Here is a 27,923-nt window from a genome sequence, read left to right on the forward strand (position 1 = left end):
ATAGTACAATTAATGGTAATTTGGTGAAGAAAACATTTTAAAAAGCAGTCACTAGATTAGAAATGATAAATTCGAAACTATCATTTGAAAAAGAGCGTTTATAACTTTCTTGTATACCAGCAATACTCAGACAATCAAAAGGACTTAAATTCCTTAGAATCCCAAAATAATAAAATAGTATGAAACAATTTTAACACAATGTGTAGGACCTACATAGAAGAAGGAAAAAGTTTAAGACTTTAGCAAGGAATATTAGAACATTTTAATAAATGGAGATACCTCCTTTTTTCTTGAATAGAAATATAGTAAGTTGAAAATATTTAATTTTTGTTCTAACTGGTATCATCATATCTAATAACACTACAATAATTCAGTGTATAACAGCTCAGGAGATAAATCAATATGACAGAAAGTTCAAAACCAAACCCATGTTTATATACTGATATTATAAATATATTTGACTTCTAAACCAAATGAGGTTAGAAGAGATGAAAATTTAAATGAAACTTCCATTTAGTATCACTATCATGTTTCAGACAACTTGAAGATTTAAACTGTGGAATCGTATATAAGAAATACATGTTAATATTCATCCAATTTTTGGTTAAGAAGAGACTCTTTAAGTAGGATTTCAAAATTAGAAACTATCAATCAAGTTGATAGAGAACTCGGCTACCTAATATTTTTAAACTATACATTTTAAAGAGCCATAAACAGGAGTTAAATAAAAAATAACAAGGTGCGACAATATTTGCCATATGTATCAGAAATATTGAATGTCTTTACTTATAATTTTATAAAATCAGTTAAAAGAAAGTCTGTACTAGATAAATCAACAACAGTGATAGAAAGACATAAAAGAAATGCAGATGACTAGTAAAGAAAAAGTGCTACATCTCAGAAGTAATTAAAAATGCAGTTTAGAACTGTGTTCAATTCTGTATGATTTGATTTATTATGTGTATTTATGAGTCGTTATGTCTGTCTTTCCTACTAGTCTGAGCTCCTTTATCTGATGTCTTGATTTTTTTTGAATGCCCATCCTTTCCCAATGCCAGTCACATAGTTGAATGGATCAAAGGATGGAGAGATTGATGAAATAATTTTTGAAGTTTCATCTATCTTTTGAAATTTCCAGTGCTAGTCATAGATTAGAAATATAGGTTGAGCCTGTTTTTAAGTTCTTAGCTTCTATAATCCTGAATGGATTATATGTTCACAGTAAGAATTTTTAGTTAAGGGATTTGAATGGTTTTTGACAAAACCGTTTTACTGTTCATGATTTTCAACAGACTTTAAAACAAATTATGCTAGTAATTTTTGAGAATTCTTTCAAATCAGTTTAAATCTAGTTCTCTAGATACTCTGAGAGATTATAGGAGGTATCCAGCTATTAAAAATACAGGGCAGGGGTGGGGAGGAATATGCTGCAGTACATGATAATTAAATTACTGATTATCTGTAATATTCTCTTAGGATATGAGTCCCAAAAGAATAGAGAGTTTGCTTGCTGACACTCGAATGTTGTCTAGCATATACAAGGTAGTAACATTTTTGAATGAATAAAAGGCCCACATTCAGTTTCATGTCCTCTCCTTTTTTTTCTGTCAACATTACACATAGTTTTACATTATTTTACATCATTATATAAGTAACAGTAAAATACTCCATTTTGTGCCATGTAATTTATATAATCATTCACCTAATATTAGATATTTAAGTTGCTTGTTTTTGCTCATTCATAATGCTATGGGGAATATATTCCTGCTTATAGTCTCTCCTTTTTTTTGTTTAAGTGTACTATTTGATGGTTTTTTTTTTTAATTAAATTTATTGGATGTCACTGGTTAATAAAATTAAATAGGTTTCGGGTGTACAATTATTATTTTATGTTTTTTTAAAGCAAATGCATGTATTTTTTATTAAACTTGTTGGAGTGACCTTGGTTAATAAAATTATATAGGTTTCAAGTGTTCCATTCAGTAATGCATCATCTGTATATTGCATTGTATATTCATCACCCAAAGTTAAATCTCTCATCGCCAAATATTTGACCCCCTTTACCCTTTTCTACCTCCAGTCTTTTCAGTATTCATGACTTTTTTGTTAAGATAAATTCCTAGAAGTAGCCTTACTGGTTGAGCAGACGTGAACATCTATTTAGACTACTAATATAGATTTCCAGTATATTTAATAGCAAATACATAATTAATGTCAGTTATTTCAGTTGGTATATTAACTACCCTTTATTTTTATAGCCAGGAAGTCCTGCTGTCCTCTTAAAAGTGCTTTGTAGATATTTTATTCATTTGAAGATTTACGTTGGAAGTCTGAATCCTCATAAATAATACATTTATAGAAATAGAAAAAGGCAATGTATTTTGAGCTTAAGCAAATTGACAGCAAGGGTAATGTATTCTTTTATCACATAATACAGAGAAACTGGTGGGAGGATAAGAACTGGTATTAATACCTGAAAGTGTTTAAACATGCCAATTAAATAGAAAACAAGGAAGTATCTGGCGAATATTGATGGTAAGGCTTATTATCTTCTTCCCTCCTCTCCCTGCCTTTTTATGGGGGGCAGGGCTTTGGTTTTTAATTTATTCATTATAGAATTCATAAGTGTTTTCTAATTTTACATATATTTTAAGGTATATATTATATTTTTTATTAAAAATTGCAGCGACATTGATGAACAAAATCCAGTAAGTTTCATGTGTACAATCCAACAGTATGTTGATACATATTGCATTGTGTGTTTACTGCCCAGAGTTAAATTTCTTTCTGACACCACATATTTGACCCCTTTACTTCTATCTACTCCCTTCCTCCCCTTTTAAACTTTTCTTTGTCACAGGAGAAATTATCAAGGTGGTGTCAGGTTATGTTTATATCCTGGAATGTTGGGATTTATAAGGACCATTAATTGCCACCATGTTTATCTGTATGCGCCCCTTTAAAATTGCACATTTTTGTGAAATGTCAGTAAAAGTTTGTTCTGTTACCTTAGAATCTGCCAGTATCCTTATATCTTAGCTTCTCCCTGCCCGAAAGCATGTCATTGAAGTCTTCCTTGTTTCACAAGAGCTGGCCATTAGCATTTCATGCTCTCAATTTAGAGGTTCCAGACCTTGTAGGTAGATATATTCGTATAAATTGCTTACGAGGTCCTGTGATATTCACCTATTTCCTACCTTCATTGGCATATTGATTTTGGGCATAGATATTCTGGGTCCCTTTCCAAGTTCTAGATTACTAATGACTTCCTATTAATTTTAGCTAACTCTTTGTTTTCTAATACATTACTGTCTATACTTGCAATATGTTGATTAGGTACCTTGTGTGACTTCTCTAAGCTTGTCTGTACCTTATCACTCTTTCTAGCACAGTGTTAGTTCTCTGAATTTACACAAGTCCAATCATTGGAAAATAATCATGGCCTTAGGATCGGAAAAGGTAGTAAACAATTCATACTCAAAGAGCATGGTTCTATTGAATATATTTATATCACCAAATAGGACTCCAAAAGTTGACCAAAATATATAGGGAAACTGACAAAATCTCTGTTTTGGTGAGAAATGGTAATCTTCTACTTGCTCGATAATGGATACCAAAAATCAGTAAGACTAAAATAGATTCAAACAGTGCAGTTAACAGGCTTAATGTTATGGTTCTATATACAACATTGTACTCACAACTTTTTTTTCCTAAGTGCTAACGGAAAACACACACACACACATTTTAGAATACACACACACACACACGAACTATAAGAAAATGTCTCCGTGCGTTAGTTTTCCTAACTGATACCAAGTAAAAAAAGCTATGTCATGGGAACCTACTCCAGAGTTGTCATCCAGATTGCCTGACTGTATTCAAGACTTAAGATTCTATACACTAAATTGAGAATTTTCTCTACTTCCTTATTTTGGTTCAGGATCTATTTTTATTTTTATTCCTATTTTAGCTCTACTTTATCTCAGACCGTCTTAATTCTATGATATGGCAAAAAGATTCTTGGCTAACTCCTTTCAGGAAGTCTAAAATAGAAATTAAGCTGCTTTTCCATCCTAACTGAATTTCTCTCTTTCCTCTGGCACATGACTTTGATTTGAGAAGATCAAAATGTATCTGGATGTGAGTTCCTTTAGTCATTGAAATGGCCTCTGCTTTATTGTACTCATATTGTGATATAACTACTGTGATATGAGAGGAAGACATCAAATTATTTGTTCAATTTTTATTACACTCACTTTTCCTCAGTTCTCTTTAGTTCTCAAACTTTCTGAATAAGGTTTATAAAGTTAATACCATGAAAATGGTAAATTGTATGTTTTTCTAAAACAATATAAGAAATTGGTATTTTTATTTGGTGATTTATTTTAATAGAAATCTTTACTTTGTTAAAGCTCACTTTTTCTTATATGTATATTTTTCTCAGTATCATTTTCTACATGCTGCACTGAATCTCATGCCTATGATCTCAGAGTTATGAGAAATAGTGATAAGATTTTTTTAATGTCAGGTGTGTGCCAGTTGTAAATATACTAGAATGCATTAATGTATGGCAAAATGAGATGCTATTTATTAAAAATTAATCCAAGGAAACATGTTATTTTGTAACAATGATTTGAAGAGCCAGATGTTGGCAGACTTGTCCCATTCATAGGAGAATGTATGAAGAAATAAATGGAAAAACACTCATTTTTATGATGCTTATTTATTTCCCGTTGACCAGAGTTTTAAAAAATTATGTAAAGCAATAGACTTGAGAAAACAAACTTCACTTTTAAAATATAAATAAAATATCTACTGAAAACTTTTCAAGAAGAGATGGGATATAATTCTCGGCATGCAAAAATAGATTTCTGAGAAATTATTACTTAAGTAAATAAACCATTAGCAGTTTTTCCCAAGCCGTCCATAAAAATGGTATTGTAATTTGTATTTGAATTAATAAAAGACTAGATTTTAATACGTACATCTGTAGTGCTCTACCGTAACCCAGATTCTTTTCTCATATTAGTTTCGTGGCATGCTAATTTTTGGAACAGCTGAATAATTATTACAAGCTGTAAAGCTTATTGTTTTTTTCTTTTTTTGATTGAGCCATCTGTCAGAAACAAAAGCAAAGATAAGAATCTCATTGAACCACAAAAGACTCTGTATTGCTTAATGTGACTTCTCAGGTGACACACATATTTGGAAAAAAAAAAATTAATACTGCATTTCAAAGAAATTCTTTGTTACTTCATTGCAGATGGGGAACCCAAGGAGATTTCACTACCACCCACCCTCGGCCTGTGGTCAAAGTAAAACTCTTCACAGAAAGTACTGGAGTCCTGGCCCTGGAAGATAAAGAGCTAGGAAAGGTGAGTTCCGGTCAGCTCTGTGTGTCTGAGGTTGCACAGCTTTAACCTCTTTTGATTCAGAGTTACAGTGGGCCAGAATGCTGTCTGTGAACTTTTTGTTCATAAATTACATAAAATAACTTATCTGTAATTTTCCATGAGCCCAGCATACAGCTCTAACTTATTAAGCATAATCGTCAATAACACAGAAAGTATCGTGATAGGATGTGGGTGCATAAAGGGCACATAATATCATAGTCACTAACTCAGTCATTCTTCCCCCACATGCATGCCTCTGGCCAGAGAGTGTGAATAGTACAGGCCAACTTGTTCTTTTTGGTAAAAGGTAATTCTCATTAAAGCATTTCTGTCCATGGGTTAAAGCATCATCTTTATATTTGAGGTCATTTGTTCTTTTTGTTTCTTATGATTAGACTAATTACAGATATCTATTAAGAATATTTATCTATCTTACCTCTCCCATTTTCCTCCTAAGGTCTGTATCACCCATCTTTTAACATTGAATTATTTTTTTCTTCTTATAGTTACCTCCTCATACCTAGAATATATGAATTCTTTAATTCCAGTATAAACTCAGCTTTACTAAACTCAGCTTCTTCTAGCAGTAAAAGCATTTAAATGAGAGTAGATTTGTGATCTTAACACCTCTTGGTATAAAAAATTATCTGCAGTCGTGTTTATGAAGTAGATGCGTTCCAGTAAGTAGGCTATTAAAGCTATCTTCTGCAGTGTGGCTCTGTCTTACCCAGTCCTGCCTTTATACATAATTTCCATAGAATAAAGCTTTCAGAAATCTTTCTTGAAAATTTTGGTGTTGATGGACAGTTTGTGTGGTGCTAGATGTTGAAGGATCCTGGGATAACTGTGTTTACTGGAATGTTTTTTTCCCAAAGTCGGGATTACTGTTTATTTCAAGTCTTCCTCCTCTTCTATAGCCTTTACCCTGTCGGGTTTTTTTCACTGCTAGGGATTTTAGGAATCTATACCTACACTCCACAGATTATGGGTCTGCATTTACATTCCAAATTTCCTCTTCTGTTTCCATGTTGCACATATTTGTTGATAGCTAAGAAAGCTTAGCCACACCGTTCGTTCACAGGTTTATTTGTGCATTTATTTATTCAACAAAGGTAGACAGGTAGCATAATCTAACAGAAGAGTCATAAAGATTACACATGGTCTAATGGATTTATGAATCAAGGTTTTTCATTTGAACATTTGAGCTATTATGACATTAATTTTACCTTATTCATTTTGTAGCTGTTTTCACTAATAGCAGCTATTTTGAGTCTAATGCTAAAATGTAATTCTTTTTTTTTTAACTTTTTAAAAATTAAGTTTATTGGGGTAACATTGGTTAAAACAATTATATAATGTTCAGGTATATAAAATGTAATTCTTGAGATAATTTTAATTCACTTCTCAGCTGGGCAAATATATACTAAAACAGTTTTTAAATTAGGTACATAAGCGGCGTATTTTCCAATCAGTCATGTATCTGAGAAAGACCTGATGCTCCCTTGCTCCCTTCACCCAAGAAGACAACTTTTCTCTCTGTACAGGTTTCTCAACCTCAGTGCTATTGATACTTTGAGCATGATAATTCTTTGTTGTTAGGTGGTCTCCTGTGCATTTTTTATGGTGTTTAGCAGCATCCCTGACCTTCAGCCAGTCGATGCCAGTAGTTGCCCTCCTTTAAGTCAAGACAATCAGATGGACCCTGGAAGGTGTGCAGAAACTATCCCTGCCTGAGAACCATGGATCTAAACTAATGCCCTTAGTAGGTCTCATGACTGTAAATATCATTTCTACATTAATGACTTGTTTTATATATATATATATATATGTATATTTCTTCTTTGTATTTCAGATTTGTATATCCAACCTGCCTACTTGGTATATTTAATTGTATATTAACAGGTATCTCAAACTAAATATTTTTGAAATAGAACTTATGATTAGTCTTCCGTAGAGGCAGCCGCCAAGCCATTGACCATGACATCCCCTTTGATTCTCATTCTTTCACCCTATTACCCAGTCTATTTGCAATACCTAATCTGTCTGCTTTTCCCTGGATTTATCCTGAATCTATTTACATCCTAACATCTCTTCTATCCTAATTCAGGATGCTGATTTCTCACATATACTACTATAGTAGGCTAATTATTACTTTCTCATTAACCATCTTGTCCCATCTGATTCAGCTTTCACACCTCAGCCTCTGTGGTCTACTTCAAATTCAAAACAAATCACATCATTCTGTCCTTAAAATCAGCCAATGTTTTCTCATTTATTAGAAATAAAAAAATCGGACATGACAACTAAATACAATGTGGTGTTCTGGATTGCATCTTGTAACAGAAAAAAGACTTCAGTAGATAAACTGGTGGAATCCAAATAGAGTCTGAGTAGTAGTTAATAGTAACTTACCGATGTGAGATTCATGGTTTTAACAGATGTACCAGGGTGTCGTGTATGCTGTTAGTTATGGCAGGGAATTGTCAAAGGTATACAGGAACTTTCAGTACTATGTAACTTGTCCCCAAAGTTAAATTATTGCAGAATGCAAAGCTTGGTTTTGAAAAGATTAAGGAAGGCTTTTAAATATTTTTTTTTTGCAAAATGCTTTAGCATATATTTTCTAAGAAACAAACATCTTACATCACTTCAATTCTGTTATCCACGTAGGAAATTTAATATTGATTCAATAATATGTGATAGTCAACATTTAGAGTTCCCTGAATATCTGAACATGTCTTTAAAAGCTAGATGCGCCTCTCATCCAGAATACAACCCAGGACCATGTATTGTACTTGATTGTCGTGACTCTAACATCTTTCATTTTACTGTCCCCACCTCTGTCTTTTTTTTTCTTTTTTATCTTTCACGATAATGACATTTTTGAGGATTTGAACTAATTTTCTAGAATGTTTTTCATTCTCAACTTACTGTTTTTTTTTCATGATTGGATTTGGGTTAACATTTTTGGGAAGAGCATTACCTATGTGATGTTTTTTTTATGCTTCCCATTGCATCATATCAGAAGTCATATAGTGGCATATTTTTCCTCATATTGGTGATGTTAATTACATGTGATCCTATTAGTCTTTATTTTGGGGCCCTTGAGATGGTAACAGACTCAGCTTGTACTCTTCCTGTCCCAGGCACTGTTTCAACACTGGCTCCTTTCAGTGATAATGGGATTTAGAAACCAACATTCTATATATCACACTCTGGTTAAGAAATACATAGTCAAAAAAATCATGAATTTTTGGGTTTCCCACAAAATCACTATTTTCTCATTTTCCATTTTATAACACATACAAATCATTTCACAAATATCATACCAGTACCACAACCAGCAATAAACTTGAAAAGTAAAGATTATTATTTCTTTACATTTTTTTCTGTCTTTAGAATGTATCATAGCAAGGGTGTATGATTACTATATTCAAAAGTGACTCAGTGAAAGAGAAGATGAAACATCTTATTAATATTCTCAATAGTGAAAACTTCTGAAGAAACTACAGGTTCAGACATTACGGAGATTTTCGACGACTAATCTATTAGATAATAATTTTCATTAGGGCAAGTTACTAACATGCTTATTTGGTCAGTTTTGCCATACTAAGTGAGGTTCCCTCCACTTCCTTTTTATTAAGTGTGATCTGGAGGCATTTGTTCTCTGAATTTCAGACTCCTTATATGTAAGCTGAGCACAATGAAATAAAAACTCCCTGTTGTCATCTCTAGTTCTAATTCTCTATCATTGTAGTAGTTAACAGGCTACTATTACTGCTTGCCATTCAAACATAATCCTATTTAATCATCTTTATGGATGGTAGTAACTTTCCATGTGTAGATAAGGAAAGTAGGAGTTGGAGAGGACCCCTCAGTACATGCGAGAGTCAAGATTTGAGCTCAAGTTTCCTGACTCCAAAGTTGGGGCCCTTAAACAATCATTAAATACTACACCTGATAAGATGAGAGAATTTGACAGTATTTTACAAATCATGGTGTGAGCGTGGGCCAGTTTAACTTCACAACTTAAAGCAAGAACCAATTATTATTTAAGCTAGTCATTTTTATGTATAGCTATTTAATATAATGTCATTTTATACAATGATTTTAATCTTCTTAGGGTACCCTCTGGCCACCAGTGTACTTTAGTGTTAGTGCTTCTCAGCTCTGTGCACATAAGAACTGCCTCAGGGAGTGTTTGAAAAGATGCAAGCTCTGGGCTCACCCTTTTTTTAGTTGGTTTGGAGCGAGCACAGGAAGGAGTATTTTAAGCATTTCTCAGGAGATGCTAAGGTGCATCTAGGGTTGAGAATTGCTGTGCACTGATACTAATGTGCAGCCAGGGTTTAGAACTAGTAATTCATAAGGATGAGAAAAAAAAAGTCTATCATAACTTACAGTTTTGTGGAACGATAGCTCAAATTTAGATAGGCATCAGGCAGTGGAAGGTTGTGTTCTCTGGCAAGTGCTTGACATGCAGATTTGGTTTGTAGATGACAGATGTCAATACCTATTTATGGAAATGGGGGTGGCATATGGAGATTTTTCATCTGAATTGGGGCCAGCTCTCCACCAGGTGCTGAGGGAATACCTAGAGGCAGAACGAGGTATTCTTCATGTTTTGAGTATGTCCTAGCAGGTGATTACTTAACCAGTCAAGCATCCAAAAGTCTAAAGTTCGTCATAACCAGGATGATTTTGTCCCCCAAAAACTTTACAAGCAAGGCTTACCTAACATAGCTATATAAAAATCGAAATAATGATCCCACAAGACATCTATTTGTGAGCAATGCAATTTCCTTTGAGTCTTTCAGAATGAATTATTGTACTCCTGGTAGCTTTTAAATTTGCCAAGTGGTAGTCTTGGGTACAAAATAAATTTTCGAAGTTTCTACCCAGATAAACTTTTGTTTAGAAGTGTAGCTATGAAGATATTCTTTCTGACAGTTGTTAGAAGAATAACCTATTGTCTATTTATATACTCTGAGTTCATGGCCACCTCATCATCATACACAGGAGGATGCTGGCTCTTCTGCCTCCCTGAGGATGGAGAAGCATGCAAATCATAGAATCTATTTTCCTTTACAGTGCAGTGGAGCCAGAACATCTTCTTTGTTCTATTTTATTAAGTACTCTTTCAAGATAGCAAAAGGCTAAAAGTTTGCTCACTCCCTAGGTATACATTTTACATTTTACAAGTGGTAATATTCTTGAAATTAAGGTTTTCGCTTTATGTATTTCTCTCTTTTTCTCTTTCTGTTTAAATATCTGTACTTCTTTTCAACTTTTTTTAATATGGAGATGTTCATACCTAACAATTCAAAGTGATGGTCATTATGCTTGTTTTACAAATGTAAATTCTATATGGAAACAGCAGGTAGTGGTAAATTTCAGATACATTTTAAATATTAAGATAAATTAGGATTGCTGAATTTATTCGTTAAAACGAACTATATTAAGCAGCTTGTTAAATCTTAACATAGCAAGTAAAAATTAGCCTGTGTGTGTGTGTGTGTGTGTGTGTGTGTGTGTCCATCTGAGGAGTTTAGAAGTGTAGCTATGAAATCAGAATATGCATAATTTTTGTTTGTTTCTGAAACTTGACAAGAAAAAAGTGATATAGTGTGCTCAAAAACTTATTTGGAAAGAAAATACTCTCTTAGAAACTCTAATTCACTGATCAGTCTAGTTTTATTTTTCTTATTCCTCTTGTGTTTCTGGAATACACCCTTCTCAGTTTTTCTCACTTATATCATTTTGGTTAAGTTGAATTCTCACTTATGTTAAAATTTTTAGGAGCTACATTAATTATTTCAGCCAAATTCAGCATATTTAACCAGATATCTCATTTATATAACTGTTTAGGACCCACAGAGTTCAAAACATGTATCTGATTGCCTGTTTATAGGCAATCATGTTGAAATTTGTTGTTGAAACTTCTAATTTCACCACACCAAGTAATAGATCAGGAATAGACTACAAATATTTTATTAAATAATTAACTATCCTAGTTTTTTGCAAATAATAATACAGTTAAATTTCTAAAGATCACGTAGGCCTTTTTTTTACTCAAATAGACAAAATTTATACTTGAGGATTTAAAAAGATGTTTCTGCCATCTTGTGAATTTGATTCTTCTACGTATGAGTCAAAACATTAGAGAAGCTGCTAGTGACATCACAGTCATAGGTATTTTTCTTCAATTTGAAAGCAAAATGTAATATCCAGTTTTTTTGAAATGACCAGCACTAGATGACTGTCACTTTAATCAGTGAGTTAATATCATTTGCTGAAAAATAGAGTGGAAATTCATTTGCATTTCATATATGTCTCCTTCAACTCACCATACACAGCAGACCTTTATTTTTGTAGTTCAAGCAAGTAGCTTTTCTGAAACTAAAAATCACAGAAAAGTTCCCTTTGTCCCTTAGTCCTTTCACATAGTCGTTCCTCACAAGATTTTATTGTTATATCTTAGCCATGTCAGTGACAAGAAGCAGGACCACGGACAGGGAAAGGGCCAGAGATAATTCATATATGGTACAGACTCTATAAAATTTTTCTAGCAGCAATTAATTGTCTGGCTCAATAATAACATTCTGTGAAGTAGTAGAGGGGACTATTTATCATTTCTAAGTCTGGCTTTGAAGGACAGGAGACTTTGATAACATGCATCGGTTGTTTATCTGTGAGTTTACCTTAGACCTCTGAGGAGTTGGCTGGCATCCTGACTGCAGAGCTAGAAGAAAACATTTTCTTACTTTCTCACCACTAAAAGAGGATGAGCAAGTTATAATAAATAGGCATCCTCCGTGGCGGGTCCATGTAGGCAATTATAGTAGAAGTTGACATTTCAGTTTTCTCAGCATAATAGAGGCTGTCTCTGTCCCAGACAGAACAGATATTAGACATTTGCACTGTACTAATCCCTTATTTGTAATAGGTGTATAGAGCTATTTCATTATTTCTAATAGGTGTATAGAGCACTTCTCTATCAACTAGTAGTAATCATTTTGAACACCTTTTTGCATACTTACTTTCATCTGTATATCTCTAATGAAGAATCTGTTCAAATATTTTCCCCAATTTTTAATTTGGTTACTTGTTTTCTTATCCTTGAGTTTAGAAAGACAATAATATATTGTTTATCAATCCTATATCAAAGATATGATTTGTAACTATTTTTCTCCCAGCCTTCAGTTGCTTTTTTATTCTGTTAGCAGTGTGTTTCAAAGAGCAGAAGTTATTAATTTTGAAGTATACTTTATGAATTTTTTCTGTTATGGCTTGTGCTTTTGGTGCCATATTTAAGAAATCTTTGCTGACTTCTAGGTCAGAATTCTTCTGTTTTTTCTATAGATTCTATAGTTTTAGAGTTTTATATTTAGATCTTTGATCCATTTTTAGTTAATTTTTGTATCTAGAGCTACATATAGATCAAAGTTCACTTTTTTGTATAAATATCCAATTGTTCTCATATCATTTATTGAGAAAGGTTTCTTCACCGAAGTTCCTTAGCTTGTTGAAATTCAATTGTCTATATCTTTTTGAGTCTATATTTGGACTCTATTCTCCACTGATCTGTTTTTCTATCTTGATGCCGATAGCATACCACCATGATGACTTTAGCTTTATCATAAGTCCATATTAAGTAGTGATAGTTCTTCAACTTTGTTCTGTTCTTCCCTCCACACACCCTTCCAACTTGTTTGACCTATTCTAGGTCCTTTACTTTGCCCTGTGGATTTTAAAATTAGCTTATGGGTTCCTACAAAAAACATCCAGTATCATTTTGATTGTGATTGCATTGAACCTCTCTAGATCAACTCGGGAACTGATCAACAATATTGAGTTTTTTAACTCATGATGAATACAGTATATCCCTCCATTTATTTAGATCTTATTTCATTCCTCGTAGTAATGTTATAGTTTTCACTGTACAGGTCTTGCATTTTTGGGGGTCAGATCTATCACTGAGTATGTTCTGTTTTTGATGCTATTATAAATGGTATTAGTTTTAATTTCTAATTTAGATATTGCTAATATATTGAACTGCAATTGAATTTTCTATGTTGATTTGATATTCTCCAACTTTGCTAAACTCACTAGTTCTAGTAGTATTTTATAGATTGATTGTTTTTGCACAGACAACATTGTTGTCTACAAATATAGTTTTACTTTTTCCTTTCCAATCTAGATGTTTCCTTATGATATTTACTAGAACCTTCAATATAGTGTTGAATAGAAGTGATAAAAGTAGAGATTCTTGTCTTGTTCTTTATCTTAAGAGGAAAGCATTCAGTCTTTCAACATTAAGTACATTAGTTATAGGTTTTTGGTAGATCTCCTTCATCAGGTTGGTAAAGTTCCATCTGCTAATGTGTTTATTTAATTGATTTTGGCTCTAATCTTTATTATTTATTTTATTTACTTGTGGTTTAATTCATGCTACTTTTTCTATTTTTTAAAGTAAAGGCTAAAGCCATTGTTTTGGGGGGAAAATCTGTTTTTTTTCCTAATATAGTCATTAAGTACTATTAATGCTCACTCCTTAAATGTTGCTTTGGTAGCAACCCACAAATTTTTATCATTTTCTTCTCATTTTGATCCTGTTCGAAATACTCTCAAAGTTTTATTTAGATTTCCTCATTGACTCAGAGGTTATTTAAAAATGCCATTCATTTCCACATATTTGAGAATTTGTCAGTTGTTTCTGCTCTTGATTTCTAATTGAAGTCTATTGCGTTGAGAGAATATACTTCATATGACCTAATTCTTTTAAAATATATTGAGGCTTAGTTTATAGTCCAGAATATGGTTCATCTGGTGAACATTGCATGTTCAAGTCTGCAATTCTTCAGTTGTTCAGTAGAGTGTTTTATAAATGCCAGATAGTTCAAGTTATTATCAAATCTTTCATATTCTTATTGATTTTCTATCTACTTTTTAAAATCAGTTATTGAGAGATTTGGATTAATCTCTAGGTATAATTTTGGATTTGTTCTATTTTTGTGTGTTTCTTATATCTTGAAGATCTGTTATTAGATGCATAAATATTTAGGATCACTATTTTCTCATTAATTGACTACTTTGTCATTATAAAATGACCTTCCTTATCCCTGGTATATCCCTGGTTTTAAAACCTACTTTGTCATAGCCGTCACAGCTTTTTTTAAAACTGGCGTTAGGGTATATCTTTTTCCATTCTTTATTTGTTTCTTTACATTTAAAATATCTTTATTGAAGCAGCCTATCATTTGATCTTTATTTTTTATTCAATCTGACTATGCCTGCCTTTTAATCAGAGTATTTAAACTATATTTTAATTTGGTTATTAATATAGTTAAGTTTAAATCTGTCATTTAGCTAATTGCTTTTTCTTTGTCTCATATATATGTTCTTTATTCCCTTTATCTTCTTTTTCTTCCTTTAGAACCAACTGAATTTTTATAGTTCCATTTTATTGTTCTCTGTTGGCTTATTATTAATAACTGTTATTTTGTGTTGCTTTAACTCATCACCATCCACTTTTATCATCTTTAGCATTCATACTGAAATGCTAAGTACTTCTATTGCCTGCTGTTTTTTATTGTATGTATTCCATGAATCAAAAAATAAAGTCTTTAGGTCAACAGTACAAGATACAAATTTGTTGCTTGTTGAGTATCACAAACTGAAACGCTCAAAACCTGGCTCAGAAGACATTGGTTTGTGTTTTGGCTCTGTCATAATAGCCATGAGGAAATGAACAAATCACTTAACCACTTGCCATCTTATCACATATTTTTATGAATTCATTTAGTTCTTTGGAGCATGTGAAATGTATCACCACAATTTCTCAACCTCATACTCTCCTGTCTTCCTTTTTCATTTTTTAGATGGCTTCTGACTAGTTTGCATACAGGATGACAAATTTAAGGTTTCCATGAATCCTATTATTTTGGTAAATTTTTAGGTTGTGGTTATTAGACAATGCATAAATTTCTTACTCACGAAGAATAAGAATTCACCATCACTCTTCAGGGTTGTAGTTGATTTTTAATATAAATAACAATACTCATCTGTAAATTAGTCAATCCCAAAACATTTTTCTATAATTGCATATTTCATGCTCTTCAGTTTAAGAGTGCAGCTGAAATTATCCAACTTTAGACATTATAACTTCATCCTTTCCATCCTACCATCATATGTTACAGATCGGCAGAAATAAAATTGACTTGGCTCAAATCATTCTTATAGTACTTAATAACCAAAGAGTGCGAACAATGCTAAATTAGTTATAATATTTGTGAAACAACGAAGGGAATAATATGCAGATTGGGGAGAAGATGTAAAATGGAAAGTGTCTATTGTTATCTCAAAGTAATTTTCTTTAGGTATTTATTTAACTTTGGTTTCAAGTTATTTTCATAACAAGAGTAATGTCTACATTTAATGGTGATGTAAGAATTTAAATTTCACAAAACATTCTGAGGCACTCAGTTGAAAGGTTCTTTATGAAGTACAGGCATTGTTATAATCAGACTAGTAAAAAGAAACATGGTAAAGCTACTCATGCAGTATACTCTAATAGAAACTGTGTTGGTAAAGAAACATAAAGGTTACTGATATTTATAATTTATAGTTGAGGAGAATTGATTAAGAATAATATGATGCTTTCCTGTCTAGATATGTCTTTAAAAACACAGATGTCACTGTGATAGAATATATTGCTCCATCCAAGGAGAAGTATGAAATCGATACCTTACAAGCAATTAAACTGATATATGAAGAGCAATAAAGGCCATTACCTTTAATTGAGCCATGAAAACACAGTCACAAACATGACTATGTCTTTCAAACTCTTCAAGGAAAGACTTTGGCACAGAAAAAAATATATTCCTTGATCATCTGAGTATATGAAACTTGAATTTGTTAAAAATGTATACATAATGGTCTTCCTTCTAGTAACCAAAATATTCAGCCTCATTGTTCATCTGTAAAACATTTTTCTGATTTATGATGAGGAAAATAAGAATCTTGTTTAAGTTAATTAACACAAAGTGAGAAGAATTTTCAAAAGAGTTCATACAAGCAGAATGTTTCAGGAATGTGAGGGAAATAATCACACACACACACACACACACACACACACACACACACCCTTATTAAAATAATCAAAGCTAATGATAGAAATCTATATGTAAAGACACACTTAGCAGAAAAAATTTTAAAGGTAAATTTAGTGTTTTTATCAAGTCTCAGCTTTAGTGTTGTTTTATGATGAAATCTCAGCTTTTATTGTCATGTATTAGTGTGCTACTGCAACTTTAACAAATTACCAAAAACATAGTGGCTTAAAACAACATAAATTTATTATCTTACAATCATAGAAGTCAGAAGTCCAAAATGAGTCTCAGTGGGCCAAAATCAAGGAGTTGGCAGGGTTGTGTTCCTTTCCGGAAAATCTAAGAGAGAATGCAATTTTTTACTTTTTTCGGCTTCTAGAGACTGCCAGTATTCCTTGGCTCATTGCCCCCTTCTATTTCCAAAGCTAGTAATGCCAATTCAGTATTCCTCAGATACCATTCCAACACTCACTAACTCTTCTTTCTTCTTTTCCCTATCTAAGAGCTCTTGTGATTGTATTGGGCCCACCTGGGCAATCTAGGCTAAGCTCCTTGTTTTAAGGTCAGCTAATTAATAATATTAATTCCATCTGCTACGTAAAATAACATTCACAGGTTCTTGGGAATTCAGGCATAGGCACCTTTGGGAGACTAATTCTGTTATCACAGTCTAGAAATGGAAAGATGAGAGTTTCATAAATTTTCAGAGAATAGCAAATAAATGACACACGAATTCTGACATTTACTACTGTCATTTTCTACTGTCAAATTTTGGCAGTACTTTAGTTGGCAAGACCTTTTTTACCTCAAAGAAATAATTTTACATTTGCATTTTTATTTAACTATTCTAAGCATCCATCCATTCATTCATTTATTCAATCAACTAACCAAACAATAAGCAAATACTTGGTAAGTGTCTGCTATAGGAAATGAAGGGAGAACCATGGTGAAAAATGGCTTAAAATACCCCAAGAAAGATACTCTATAACATGCATTCCAAGAGCCCTTTCTATGATAGTTCATTGTTAAGCTGAGATGTCAGAAAAGATTTGGGAATAATTTTACATACCTTGGTTTTTCTTTCAGTGCCCTCTCCTCAGCCCCCATTATGCAAGTGAAGTTTTTAATCTCTATCTTTTAACAAGCTAATGCCAGGGAAAAAGTATCAATTAAGGTAATACTGTCCTTTTTTTTTTTTTCTTTTTACTCAGTTTCTTTTTTATTTATTTTTTTTGAAAAAGACTTTTCTTATCAAAAAAGTACAACGTGTGTGCTTCTCTGTCAGGCCAAGTACACATTTGGTAAAGGATTGAGAGTTTGATCAATTCCATATTGTAAATTCCAGGATTTTTTCTAGCTTTCAAAATAAATGGAACTGGATTTAGCACAAGGACAATAAGGTTGACAGAAGACTTAATGCTAATCTTTCAGTATACAAGGGCATTGTGTTTGTGAAAGTGAGCAGGTGTTTTTTGTTTTAACTAAGAAGGACAGGAAACATTGATATTAAATCGAAAGAGAAATAATTTAAACAACCTCAAGTGTATTAAACACTGGAAAATGTTACTATGAAAAATGTAGATTTTTGTTAGAAAAATCATCTGATTCATCTCCACACACTGAAAATGTAGGTATTCTGATACTGGAGAAACTATATACTCGTCATTAACATGTGCTAAATAAAAATTTATTGAAATGAAATAAATTCGGACCTTTCACAATACATATTCTCTCAAGGTCCTAAGACCTTAAGAAGGTACTTGAAAGGTTCAAGGAACAGTCATTGTGAATCTTCACTAAACTATAAGATCTCTGTCAGTTGAAAAAGAAATGTAGGAAAATACCAACTAAACCCAAAATGTCAAGGTTTCTCAGAGAAATAGCTCTATGTATCTGTAGAAATGTTCCCTTGAGCATTCCCTTAAAATACTTGATGTTTCAAGGTTATCTGATTGTCAGCAAAAAGGATTTTTAATCACAAATGGAAATATGATTCCAGCTAATAGCAATTTCAGTTACACTCTTTTAAAGATGTATTTTTTATAGCATTCTGTTTTTATTTTTTTTACTTTTTTTTTCAATTTTATTATTAGTTTCAAGTATACAGTACATTGGTTAGACATTTGTATAGTTTATGAAACGGTCCCCCTGATTGTTCTTTCTCTCCTCCGGCTCTCCACCTAGCCATTACATTAATGCCGTGTTCCCTATTCCATGCTCCCCACCATCCCCATGACCATCTATCAAGTACTAATTTGTACTTCTTTAACCCTTCACTGTTTTTCCCAGCCCCCTTCCCCTCTGGCCATCCCCAGATTGTCCTCTATATTTGTGAGTCTATTTTCAATTAGTTTATTCTTTTTGTTCCTTAGATTTTGCGTGTAAGTGAAATCATATGGATTTATTTTTGTCTGACTTATTTCACTCAGCATAATAAACTCTAGGTCCATCCATGTCATTGTGAATGGTAGAATTTCATTTTTTATGGCTGAATAAATTCCACTGTATATAAGGTCCCTTCTAGCTAAAGTGATCTTATCCATCTTGCCCAAACTTGCTCACTCAAACAAATCTTTTCCTCAGACCATCACAGTCTGGCCTCATCTAAACTTTTTTTTACTTAGATCTTTAATGACTTCTCTGTTAAGCCAAGCAATAAATAGGCCTCTCGTCATTGCTGTGCTTGACCTATCAGTTGTCATTCGGTCACTTTCTATTCCCTGAAACATCTTCCACCTTGAATGTAGTACACCACACCCTCTCATTTTTTATCTGCCTCCTTGACCTTTGGTCTCCATTAGAGAATTTTTTTTTTCTTTCCTAACTCTTAAAAGTTAGTATTTCACAGGATTCTTTCTCCTCACCTTTTGATGAGATAGAGAGTTGACATGGCAGAAAATGTGATGAACATTGTATCGGTTGAAGTTCTTTTGATGGCAAGCAGTGGAAACTGACTGAGGGTAGGCCCGGGTTAAAAAGGAGGAACTGAACAATCTGGCTCGGAGGAAGCACTTGAGAACCAAAGGTAGTGGTAAGAATGTCAACATCAGGATTGTGTGACCTTTTCTAGGGTGACACTCTTAGGGTGTTCATGTTCCGATAGCATCATGTCTTTATCTCTCAGTCCCTTCACGTGTCTTTTGTCTTGTAAATCTTGTGTACTCTTTTAGACTCCCAAGTGGAACTTTAATCCTCTATGTGAAGTCTGTCCTGATTCCTTAAACAATTGCCGGTTGCTTCCATCTTTGAGCTAGAATATTACCAAACATATACATATATATGAGATATATGTATATATCATATATATATGATATATGTGTATGTTTGGTAAAATTATATTATATAATATTATATATATTTTATATAATATATGTATATTACCAAATTATATATATATATATTATTTTACTATAAGACTACAGTGCAACTATTGTGATAATGTGGTCTTTTTCCTTCATCTAAGTTAAGAGATGTTTAAGGCAGTGAATTGTTCACCTAGCCCCAGAACCTATCTAGCTCCCTCAGTTCTTTTAGATTTTTCTCCTAGTTTTTAAATTTTCTGGTCTTTGTTGAATAAGAGTTTAAAAATTTAGAAAGTCATGAATTCATAGGTCACAAAGTTCAACTAATGTGGTATATACACAAATTCACATGGCTTGGCTTTACTTAATGCATCTAAATAGTAGGAAAATGATGTAGAGTTGCAAGCTCATATAAGAATATTTTAAGAGAATAATCCTTCTGGACCCCATATTATTCTAAATATTATGTATAGAAATATATTTACACCTCATTTTAAGTTTTTTTCTTCCTGTATGTGAAGTTCGATAGAATTTGAAACAAAACGATTTTGTGTTTTTTCTTACATTCTGCAAAGATGACAAGTAATGTTGACATTTTATTGTGAAGAAGATACATTGGCTTTATATTTAAGATAAGAAATCATAAAATGTGTTGTCATCGTAAGTGACAAGACATTTAAAGTGTTGGTGACAAAAATAAACTAGAAGAAGATGAAATGTGAACAGAAAGTACAGAAAGGTTAAAAGAAATGATGGAAAAAAGCAAGCTTCTTTGCTAAATAATATTAGAAGCTAATTATTTTTCACAGAGCTATAATTTAATTTAGCTGTGTACCTAGAATACAGAAGAATCCTTGGTAAATTTTTATACCTGTTAACTGTTTTAATTATTGTACCAACAACATCAAACATACCTCTCTGAACTTGAATAAAGTCTTATCGAAGTAGAGCTACTTGTCATGAAGTAAAATTCTTTAAGTACTTACAAAGCAAAACTCTATTAATGTATAGTTACAACACCACTAAATGCTGTAACAAACAAATAACATTTTGGTAGTTTAAAACAGTAACTTCTATATAACAGTTTACTATGAGTTCCAAATAGATGGATAGATTTCCTTCATTTTATGGCTTTCTCATTTTCTAGAGTATTGTTTTCTGCATTTGGCTAGCAGATGAGCAAAAAGAGATGAAAAAGACATACTTGTATCTTAATCACTTTTCCCCAAAGTGACACATTGCTCGTCTTTGTATTCTTTTAGCTAGAACTTTCATATATCCATACTGAGATGCAAGAAGAGCTAGAAAACATAGTCCATGGCTGACTAGCTACTTCCTAGCAACAGTTCTATACTAGTGAAGGTTAAATCCTGATGGGCAGGTGATCTGCCATGGTTCACCTTTATAGCCAAGGATAAAAACAATTGTTATCCTTTCTCCTGCACACAAAATACATTCACCTCAACTCAAAAGAAGCAACCAAAACTCTCATCCTGTCCTTACATCCAGTCCAAAGTCAAACATCTTAGGTCCAGCTGTGGCTCTTGCAGCCTGGTGACCTAAGCACTAAAGTTCATGTTAACTATCCGCTGTTTCACCTCCCCTCCTCTTCCCTCCTCCCTAGCACAAATCCAACATACAGAAGTGATGCAAGGGCAGGAGAATGACCATTAAATTTCTCATTTGAATAAAGGGAAAGTGGTAAATACAGAGCAAGAACTGTCTAATGATAACAGTGAAATCTCGTTGTGGCAGGCATTGTGAAGACACTCTGCCCTGGCAACCTTCAGGTTCTCTGGATTAGACCCTTGTTATGCATTTGAAAAGAATCTCATATCCTCTAGTCTCTCTGGCCTTTTGGGCTACTTATATTGAGAGCTTCTTCCTTGGCTAAATCATCTGTGGCTAAATCATGTAAAGGAGTATGACTACTTTTTGCTCGTGCGATTCAAGAACCTAGAAACTATTTTACAGGCCATATTTAAGACTTAAGTTCAGGGTTTATTTGATAGTACAGTTCTTTTTAAGTAAGAGATTTAGAAGCAATAGAAATAAGAGATTTCATATCTGTGAGCCTTCATTTGTTATATGTGCCAGTGTCACACCTTTATCAGTCAGAGTCTGTCCAGAAAAACAGAGACAATTTCATCTCTTTCAAATGGAGGAAATTGAGCACAGGGAATTAGCTACACATAAGATAAAACAGAAAATCCAAACAAATGATGGTGAATAAACCCAGAGACTAATGAAAATAGAAAACTACTGCACATCTTAGGGATAGAAGGCAATAGGAAGAAGTGATGTTGCCAGATGTTATCTGCGCTCTTAGCTCTGATAAGGAGAGACTGTGAGCTCCTTGAGGGATCCGAGCCATTTATATTATATATTTTTCATCTTTGTGTGTCTCCACACAGTGAGCACTCAAATGTTTGTTTACTTGAACAGACATAAGCAGTAAATCCTTTCACTGACTTCATTTAGAAGTACCATCAGGGAACTAATATGTGGCAGAAACGATGGCATTCAGTACTGGAATGATTTTTCATTTGTGGATCAGCTGAAGTTAGTTATTTGGGGACCTTATTTTAGTTAACCCATCACTGGCATTTAGAGAATGAGAAATTGGTCAGAAGTTTTCATTTAAATATTCTCTTCCTGTATAAGACTTAGAATTTGGAACAGAACCAACTTTTGTATAAACATAGAAGGGAAAATTAAAAAGGAATAAAGTCTGTAGGTGGCTCATGCCAAAATACATTTAAAAAAAAAAAAAAAGGAGGCAGTGCAAGAAGAAAAATAGAAAAAGCTTTCCAGAATTGCTGGAGAAATAGCAGCAGTAGCTATAGAGAATATACAGCTCTATCTTAGTCTTTGAATCTTTTATGGAATCACATTTTAAGTTGACAATGACATTCTTTTGTCTACTAATTTGAGCCCAAAATCTTCAATTTATTTTAATTTACTGTTATTTAAAAAAGAATGTGAAAAATATTCCATTGGAAGTTTTAGCAGTTAAAAAGAACTAATTCTAGAATATGATGATAATTTTTGAAAACATCATAAATGTCATTTAATCTGTTCTTGGATGTACTTTATATGCTTAAGTATACAGATATGTTGGATTCAATTTAGCTATGGCTTTTAGAATAGGCTTGAAAAAAGTCTCAAAATAGTATATGCATTTAACAACTTTGAAGTTGAGAATAGTTTGAGAAGCTTTTTTGTCTGTGCTGCCTTTCCTAGAGAGAAAAAGCCTTGCTTGAAGATTTCTCAGTGAACATTTCCACTTATACATGGAAATGAAGATTTGGGACTGGCAGAATATGTCAAATTCAGTTGCCATGTTGTACCTTTAAAACATTTTAGCATACCTGAGCATATTATAATTCTTCGATTTACATGGAAATTTCAGGTTTATTTACTTTTCACATTTGTTTAAAATAAGAATTGCTTAAAATACAATATACTGCATTTCATATTTTTATTTTATCCTTCAGATTATAGGGCTTCCTTTTTAAAATGTCCATTACGGCTTGGATATTGGGTGTATCTAAATAGTGTCAGTACCAACTAAAAAGGGAAAAATACATGTTTTATCTCTATGGCACCTAAGTTTTTCTTAACTGTGTTGGATTTTTGGAGCCATAGTGTTATAATCACTTGGTAATTTTACATTTTATTAAAAATGATTATTTTGTTTCAGTCATTATAACATCATCTTTATGGTTTTGAAAACATGTAGTTGGGGAAAAAAATCTTTAGTATTGATCAAGAGCAGAAAATATGCTATGATCAGTCTTTTCTATCTCTAATTGAGTTAATTTTCTTTAATTATACTGTTTTGCAGTGAAAATGTTAAAACATGAGGTGTATTTTTGCTGCTTAAAATAATTGGTTTTGCTTTTTAAGCACGCTATCTGTAATTTCAAAGAATATTTCTTTCTGAACCTCTTTGCCCTCAGGATTTTAGAGTGTTCTTGAAATTATAGGTGTCTATTAAGTGTTTTTCAACCATCAATTCAACTGTAGTCATTGTGCTATTAATTCATTATGAAGTGACACAGGAAGAAAACTCGTTACGTGATAATATGAAAACACATATTTATCGAAAAAAAAAAAAGAATCTATGTTGAAAACCCATCTGCTGTGGTAAGAGTGAAATGGTTTATTAGACACATTTTGACATTTATTAGAGACCTTTTTTTCCAAACAGGAAAACATAAAAGAAAGATTTTAGTTCCAGTCTTTAGACATTCTGTATTGTATACTTATACACTTTCTTTTCATTTCCTACAGGTGATTTTATATCCAACTTCTAATAGCTCCAAGTCAGCTGAATTGCACCGAATGATAGTTCCAAAAAATAGTCAAGATTCTGACTTAAAAATCAAATTGGCAGTGCGAATGGATAAACCACCACATATGAAACATAGTGGGTGAGTTTATGCTTGAAGATTTTTTTTTTTTGCTGAATTATTGAATTTCATTTCAATATATATCTCTTTTGTCAGTTTACTGAGAGAGTCAGTATGTCAGGCTTTCATATGGAGTTCCCCCCCAAAATGGCATACACATGTTAATTTACATTTTTAAACCCATAGACATCTTTATAGCTAAATACATGGGTATTTAGTTAATATAACTTTTTGCATGCCAACATAGTATTGATACCCGATTGTATTGGTATTATGCAAATTGATAAAGAACAGTCATATATGGAGACAACTTTTAAGAAATATTTTCGAAATACAGCAATAGTTTGAACAAGCCTAGCATTCAGGTCCCCAGGAAGAGTTAAACTTACATAGAATATATTAAAGCTAAAAGGTGGTTCACATTTAACCCAAAAGTCTGTATAAGTTTTGATGGGAGGGATGAGAGTGTTCATCCAATGTCTGAATGAAACACTAAATCAGTTCCGGAGGATATGTCAGAAGTGCAGATACTCTCCCTTGGGGGTTGCTGTGGAAAAGAGTTAACTTTCATCTCCGCCAAGGTTCTTTTTTTCTTGTAACTGGTGAGGTGAGAGGTCGGAACTTATGAGCACAATAAAATGAGTTGGTTTTTTTTTTTTTCCTTTTTTTTTTAACCCAGGTCTTTCTCAGATTGACACTTTAGGACTCACTATAGCCAAATCCCAGCATAGGGGTGTTAGCCATTGGGAAAGAATGCAGCCATTTTTCTTACTATAGAGAGAAGCTTCTGCTAAAGTGGCTTACCCTGAGTTTAGCAACAACAGTCAAGAAGGTGCATTCCTGTACAGAGAGGCATTGTCTACTGGCCTTGGAGCCATTTCACCAACTTGTGGCATACTTAACTAATGAGTCATAAGATAAAGGTTCTTTGGATGACCAGTAAGGAAACACAGTTAGTCTCTGAGGAGTGGGCAGCCCAAATGAATATACTACAGTTGAGATAGGACTAAAGACCATCTTGCTTCCTCGGCTTTGGTGGGCAGTGTATGCAGAGTCAGAACTAGTCTCACTGAGAAGAAAAGCACCTCAGATGGTAGGCTTTTAGAAAGGGATCAGTAATTTGGGTAGTCTACATCTTTAATGTAGTAATGCAAAGTAAAGACTAACTGTGACTCAGCTCATAATGCAGATGGAGTTCCTAGGGTTTAATATTTAGAGTTTTTTTTTTTTTTTTTTTTCATTCATCCATCTTCCTGCTCACTATTCACTTATACAGCAGACATGCACTGAGCACTTACTCTGTTTCAAACAGAACAGACCTCGGTGAGATACCATGCCAGGCCTAAAGGAAATGGCTAGTCAGGGATTCAAAATAATTATAACACTGAGTGATAAATACCATCATATGGGAACTATCATATAAATATGACAAATGGGAACTAATGGAAATAACACATGATTCCAGCTGGAGTTAGTCATGAAAGTCTCACAAGACTTTTGAAACTTGAGGTATGAATTCAGCCTTTGAATAGTGGGGAGGAGGGGCCTCTGGTCACATGACAGAGCATATACAGCGGTAGGAGTTCTAGACAACAATGATGACAAGTTTGGTGCAACTGGCATGGAGTGCTTTGAGGCTAGAGAGAGTATTACAGCTCTACTGTGCTTAAAGACTAGTAGAGCCTAAAGTTAGACATAAAGGAACATGATATGTTCCAGGCACTGCAGTTATAGCTCTCCTGTTTTTAACTCATTTCTTTAATGGTTGGCAGAAGAAATGGGAGTCTATGTATTATAACCCCAAAAATAGTCCTTAATTAATGCACGACCAGCACTATGGTAAATTCCATGGAGCCCTTGGATTGTCCCAAGAAACATGACTGAACATGAAGTTGGGTGCATGGCAAGTCCTGCAGCCTTTAGTTTCTGTTGGCAGAAAGCCCTGTTCTCATGCTTGGCAATTTCTTGCTTTAGAATGATCCAGGTAAAATGGGACAATCCGGCCCCCTTCCAAGGCTTGGTTTTTGTTTGTTTTTCTTGTGTTTTTATCGCTCCTTTGCACTGAAGGGGAACTGGTTTGTATCACAGTGCCCTTTGATTAAATCAGAACCTCTAGAATGGCTCTGATGTCGACTTCTGCTCAAGACTACAAGTGATTACTAAGGAAAGCATACCATATCTATCAGTTTAATCTATAAAGCTCAAGATCTCACCTTGGATTCAGATCAGGAGTGCTTCACATCCCAGCTACACCAGTCGGTGTCTACCCTTGCAAAAAGACACTGACAGACATTTCTAGATATTCAGGCATCTCTGCAGTTTACGGTCTACAAAAGAAAGGAACTCTAAAATGGAAAATGTCTGCGATTCTTTTCTGCTAGTTGACATATGATGTAGCATAATTAAGAATATAGTTTATAAAAGTTATTAAAAATTATTTAATTCCAGTATTAGACATAGCAATAATGATTACTAACTAGAATTAAAAGTTTTCAGCATTGCCGTAATAGTTTATTCACATGGGCAGGAAAAATACAGGTGCTTTACCGCAAGTTGCAGTTTCTCAGTGCCTGTGTGGTAAGTTTTAAATATTCTTAATATCACTCCTGTGTATAGATGTATATGAGAACACATGGTTTGACCTATATCCTAATTATATTCACCTTTTTCTGAGATGCTCCATAATAGATTTTACTAAACTTAATTACATTTAAGAAGAGAAAATCAACTAACCTTTTTCTTCCAAGTGCTCTATCATATGTCAAAGCAATAATATAATAGGAGTATGAAATAGATTAATAGCATTTTGCTTTGGGGCTGGATTGTTCTGTCAATAATTCATCCTACAATGAATAATTAACAGATGAATAATGAATAATTGAAAAAGAGTCAAGTTAAAAAAGATAAATTTATCTTTAAAATACAGCAAACTCCTCTCATAGATAGAGTTATCAAGTGCATTAAACAATAAATTGGAGGTCATGAAGACTTTCTTCAGAGCACTTTTCAGAACTAGACTTTGAAATCCTTTGGTACTTTTGTCATAAAACCCTATTTTCTGTTTTAATAACATGGGCAGCAAGTATATCTCTCTTATGTGAACTATTTCAACATGTAGTCTCTGTTTTATTCATTTATCACATAAGTGGCTCTGCAGTATCCCTAAATAAATATAATTGATCATTGTTATCTATATTTTTATATGTGTTCCCAACTGGACTGTGAGTTTCTTAGACCTGTTTGAACCTTCAGTGCCTCCCACCATGTGTAATTAAGGATAGATACGAATAATGATAATGAAGATGAAAAGTGTGCCTCTTAGAGTTTTAAGGGAGAAGTAATAAGAATGACAGTAAGCTGCATTGATAAGTTGAAACTTAAAAGGGTTATGAACAGTTTATAGAGGATAGAATAGACTTTTAATGTGAAAAATGCCTAAAGTAAATGAAATGTTTGGTGTTTGGTTTTCAAGTATTGTATTTTAAAATGACTTTTTTTTGAAGCAGAAAGAAAAATTGATATAAAGCTAGCATTTCTGATAACTAATCAGTTTGTAATTATACATTATACTTTTTAAAAATAAGATTTACTACATGCAAATTTTAATAAATATTTAATTTGGATAAAATAAAAATAATGATGATTTTATTTTAAAACCAAACTGGACATTACCACAAGACATATTTGGTGAAAATCCCCCTC

At 33.0% G+C, this 27,923-nt stretch overlaps 1 protein-coding gene across 20 annotated transcripts in view; it reads left to right on the plus strand.

Moving 5' to 3' along the window:
• The window catches only part of CADPS2 (calcium dependent secretion activator 2), a 465,193-nt gene that overhangs the window by 234,125 nt on the left and 203,145 nt on the right, over positions 1-27,923 (plus strand). For all 20 annotated transcript variants that reach the window (XM_036230978.1, XM_016125157.2, XM_016125160.2 and 17 more), the window contains exons 7-8: positions 5,264-5,375; positions 24,103-24,242. In XM_036230978.1, the coding sequence (XP_036086871.1) occupies positions 5,264-5,375; positions 24,103-24,242 (252 nt within the window). The remainder of the gene's footprint in view (positions 1-5,263; positions 5,376-24,102; positions 24,243-27,923) is intronic.

This window comes from Rousettus aegyptiacus, unplaced genomic scaffold, assembly GCF_014176215.1.
Source record: "Rousettus aegyptiacus isolate mRouAeg1 unplaced genomic scaffold, mRouAeg1.p scaffold_m13_p_13, whole genome shotgun sequence".
NCBI classification, from domain to species: Eukaryota; Metazoa; Chordata; class Mammalia; order Chiroptera; family Pteropodidae; genus Rousettus; species Rousettus aegyptiacus.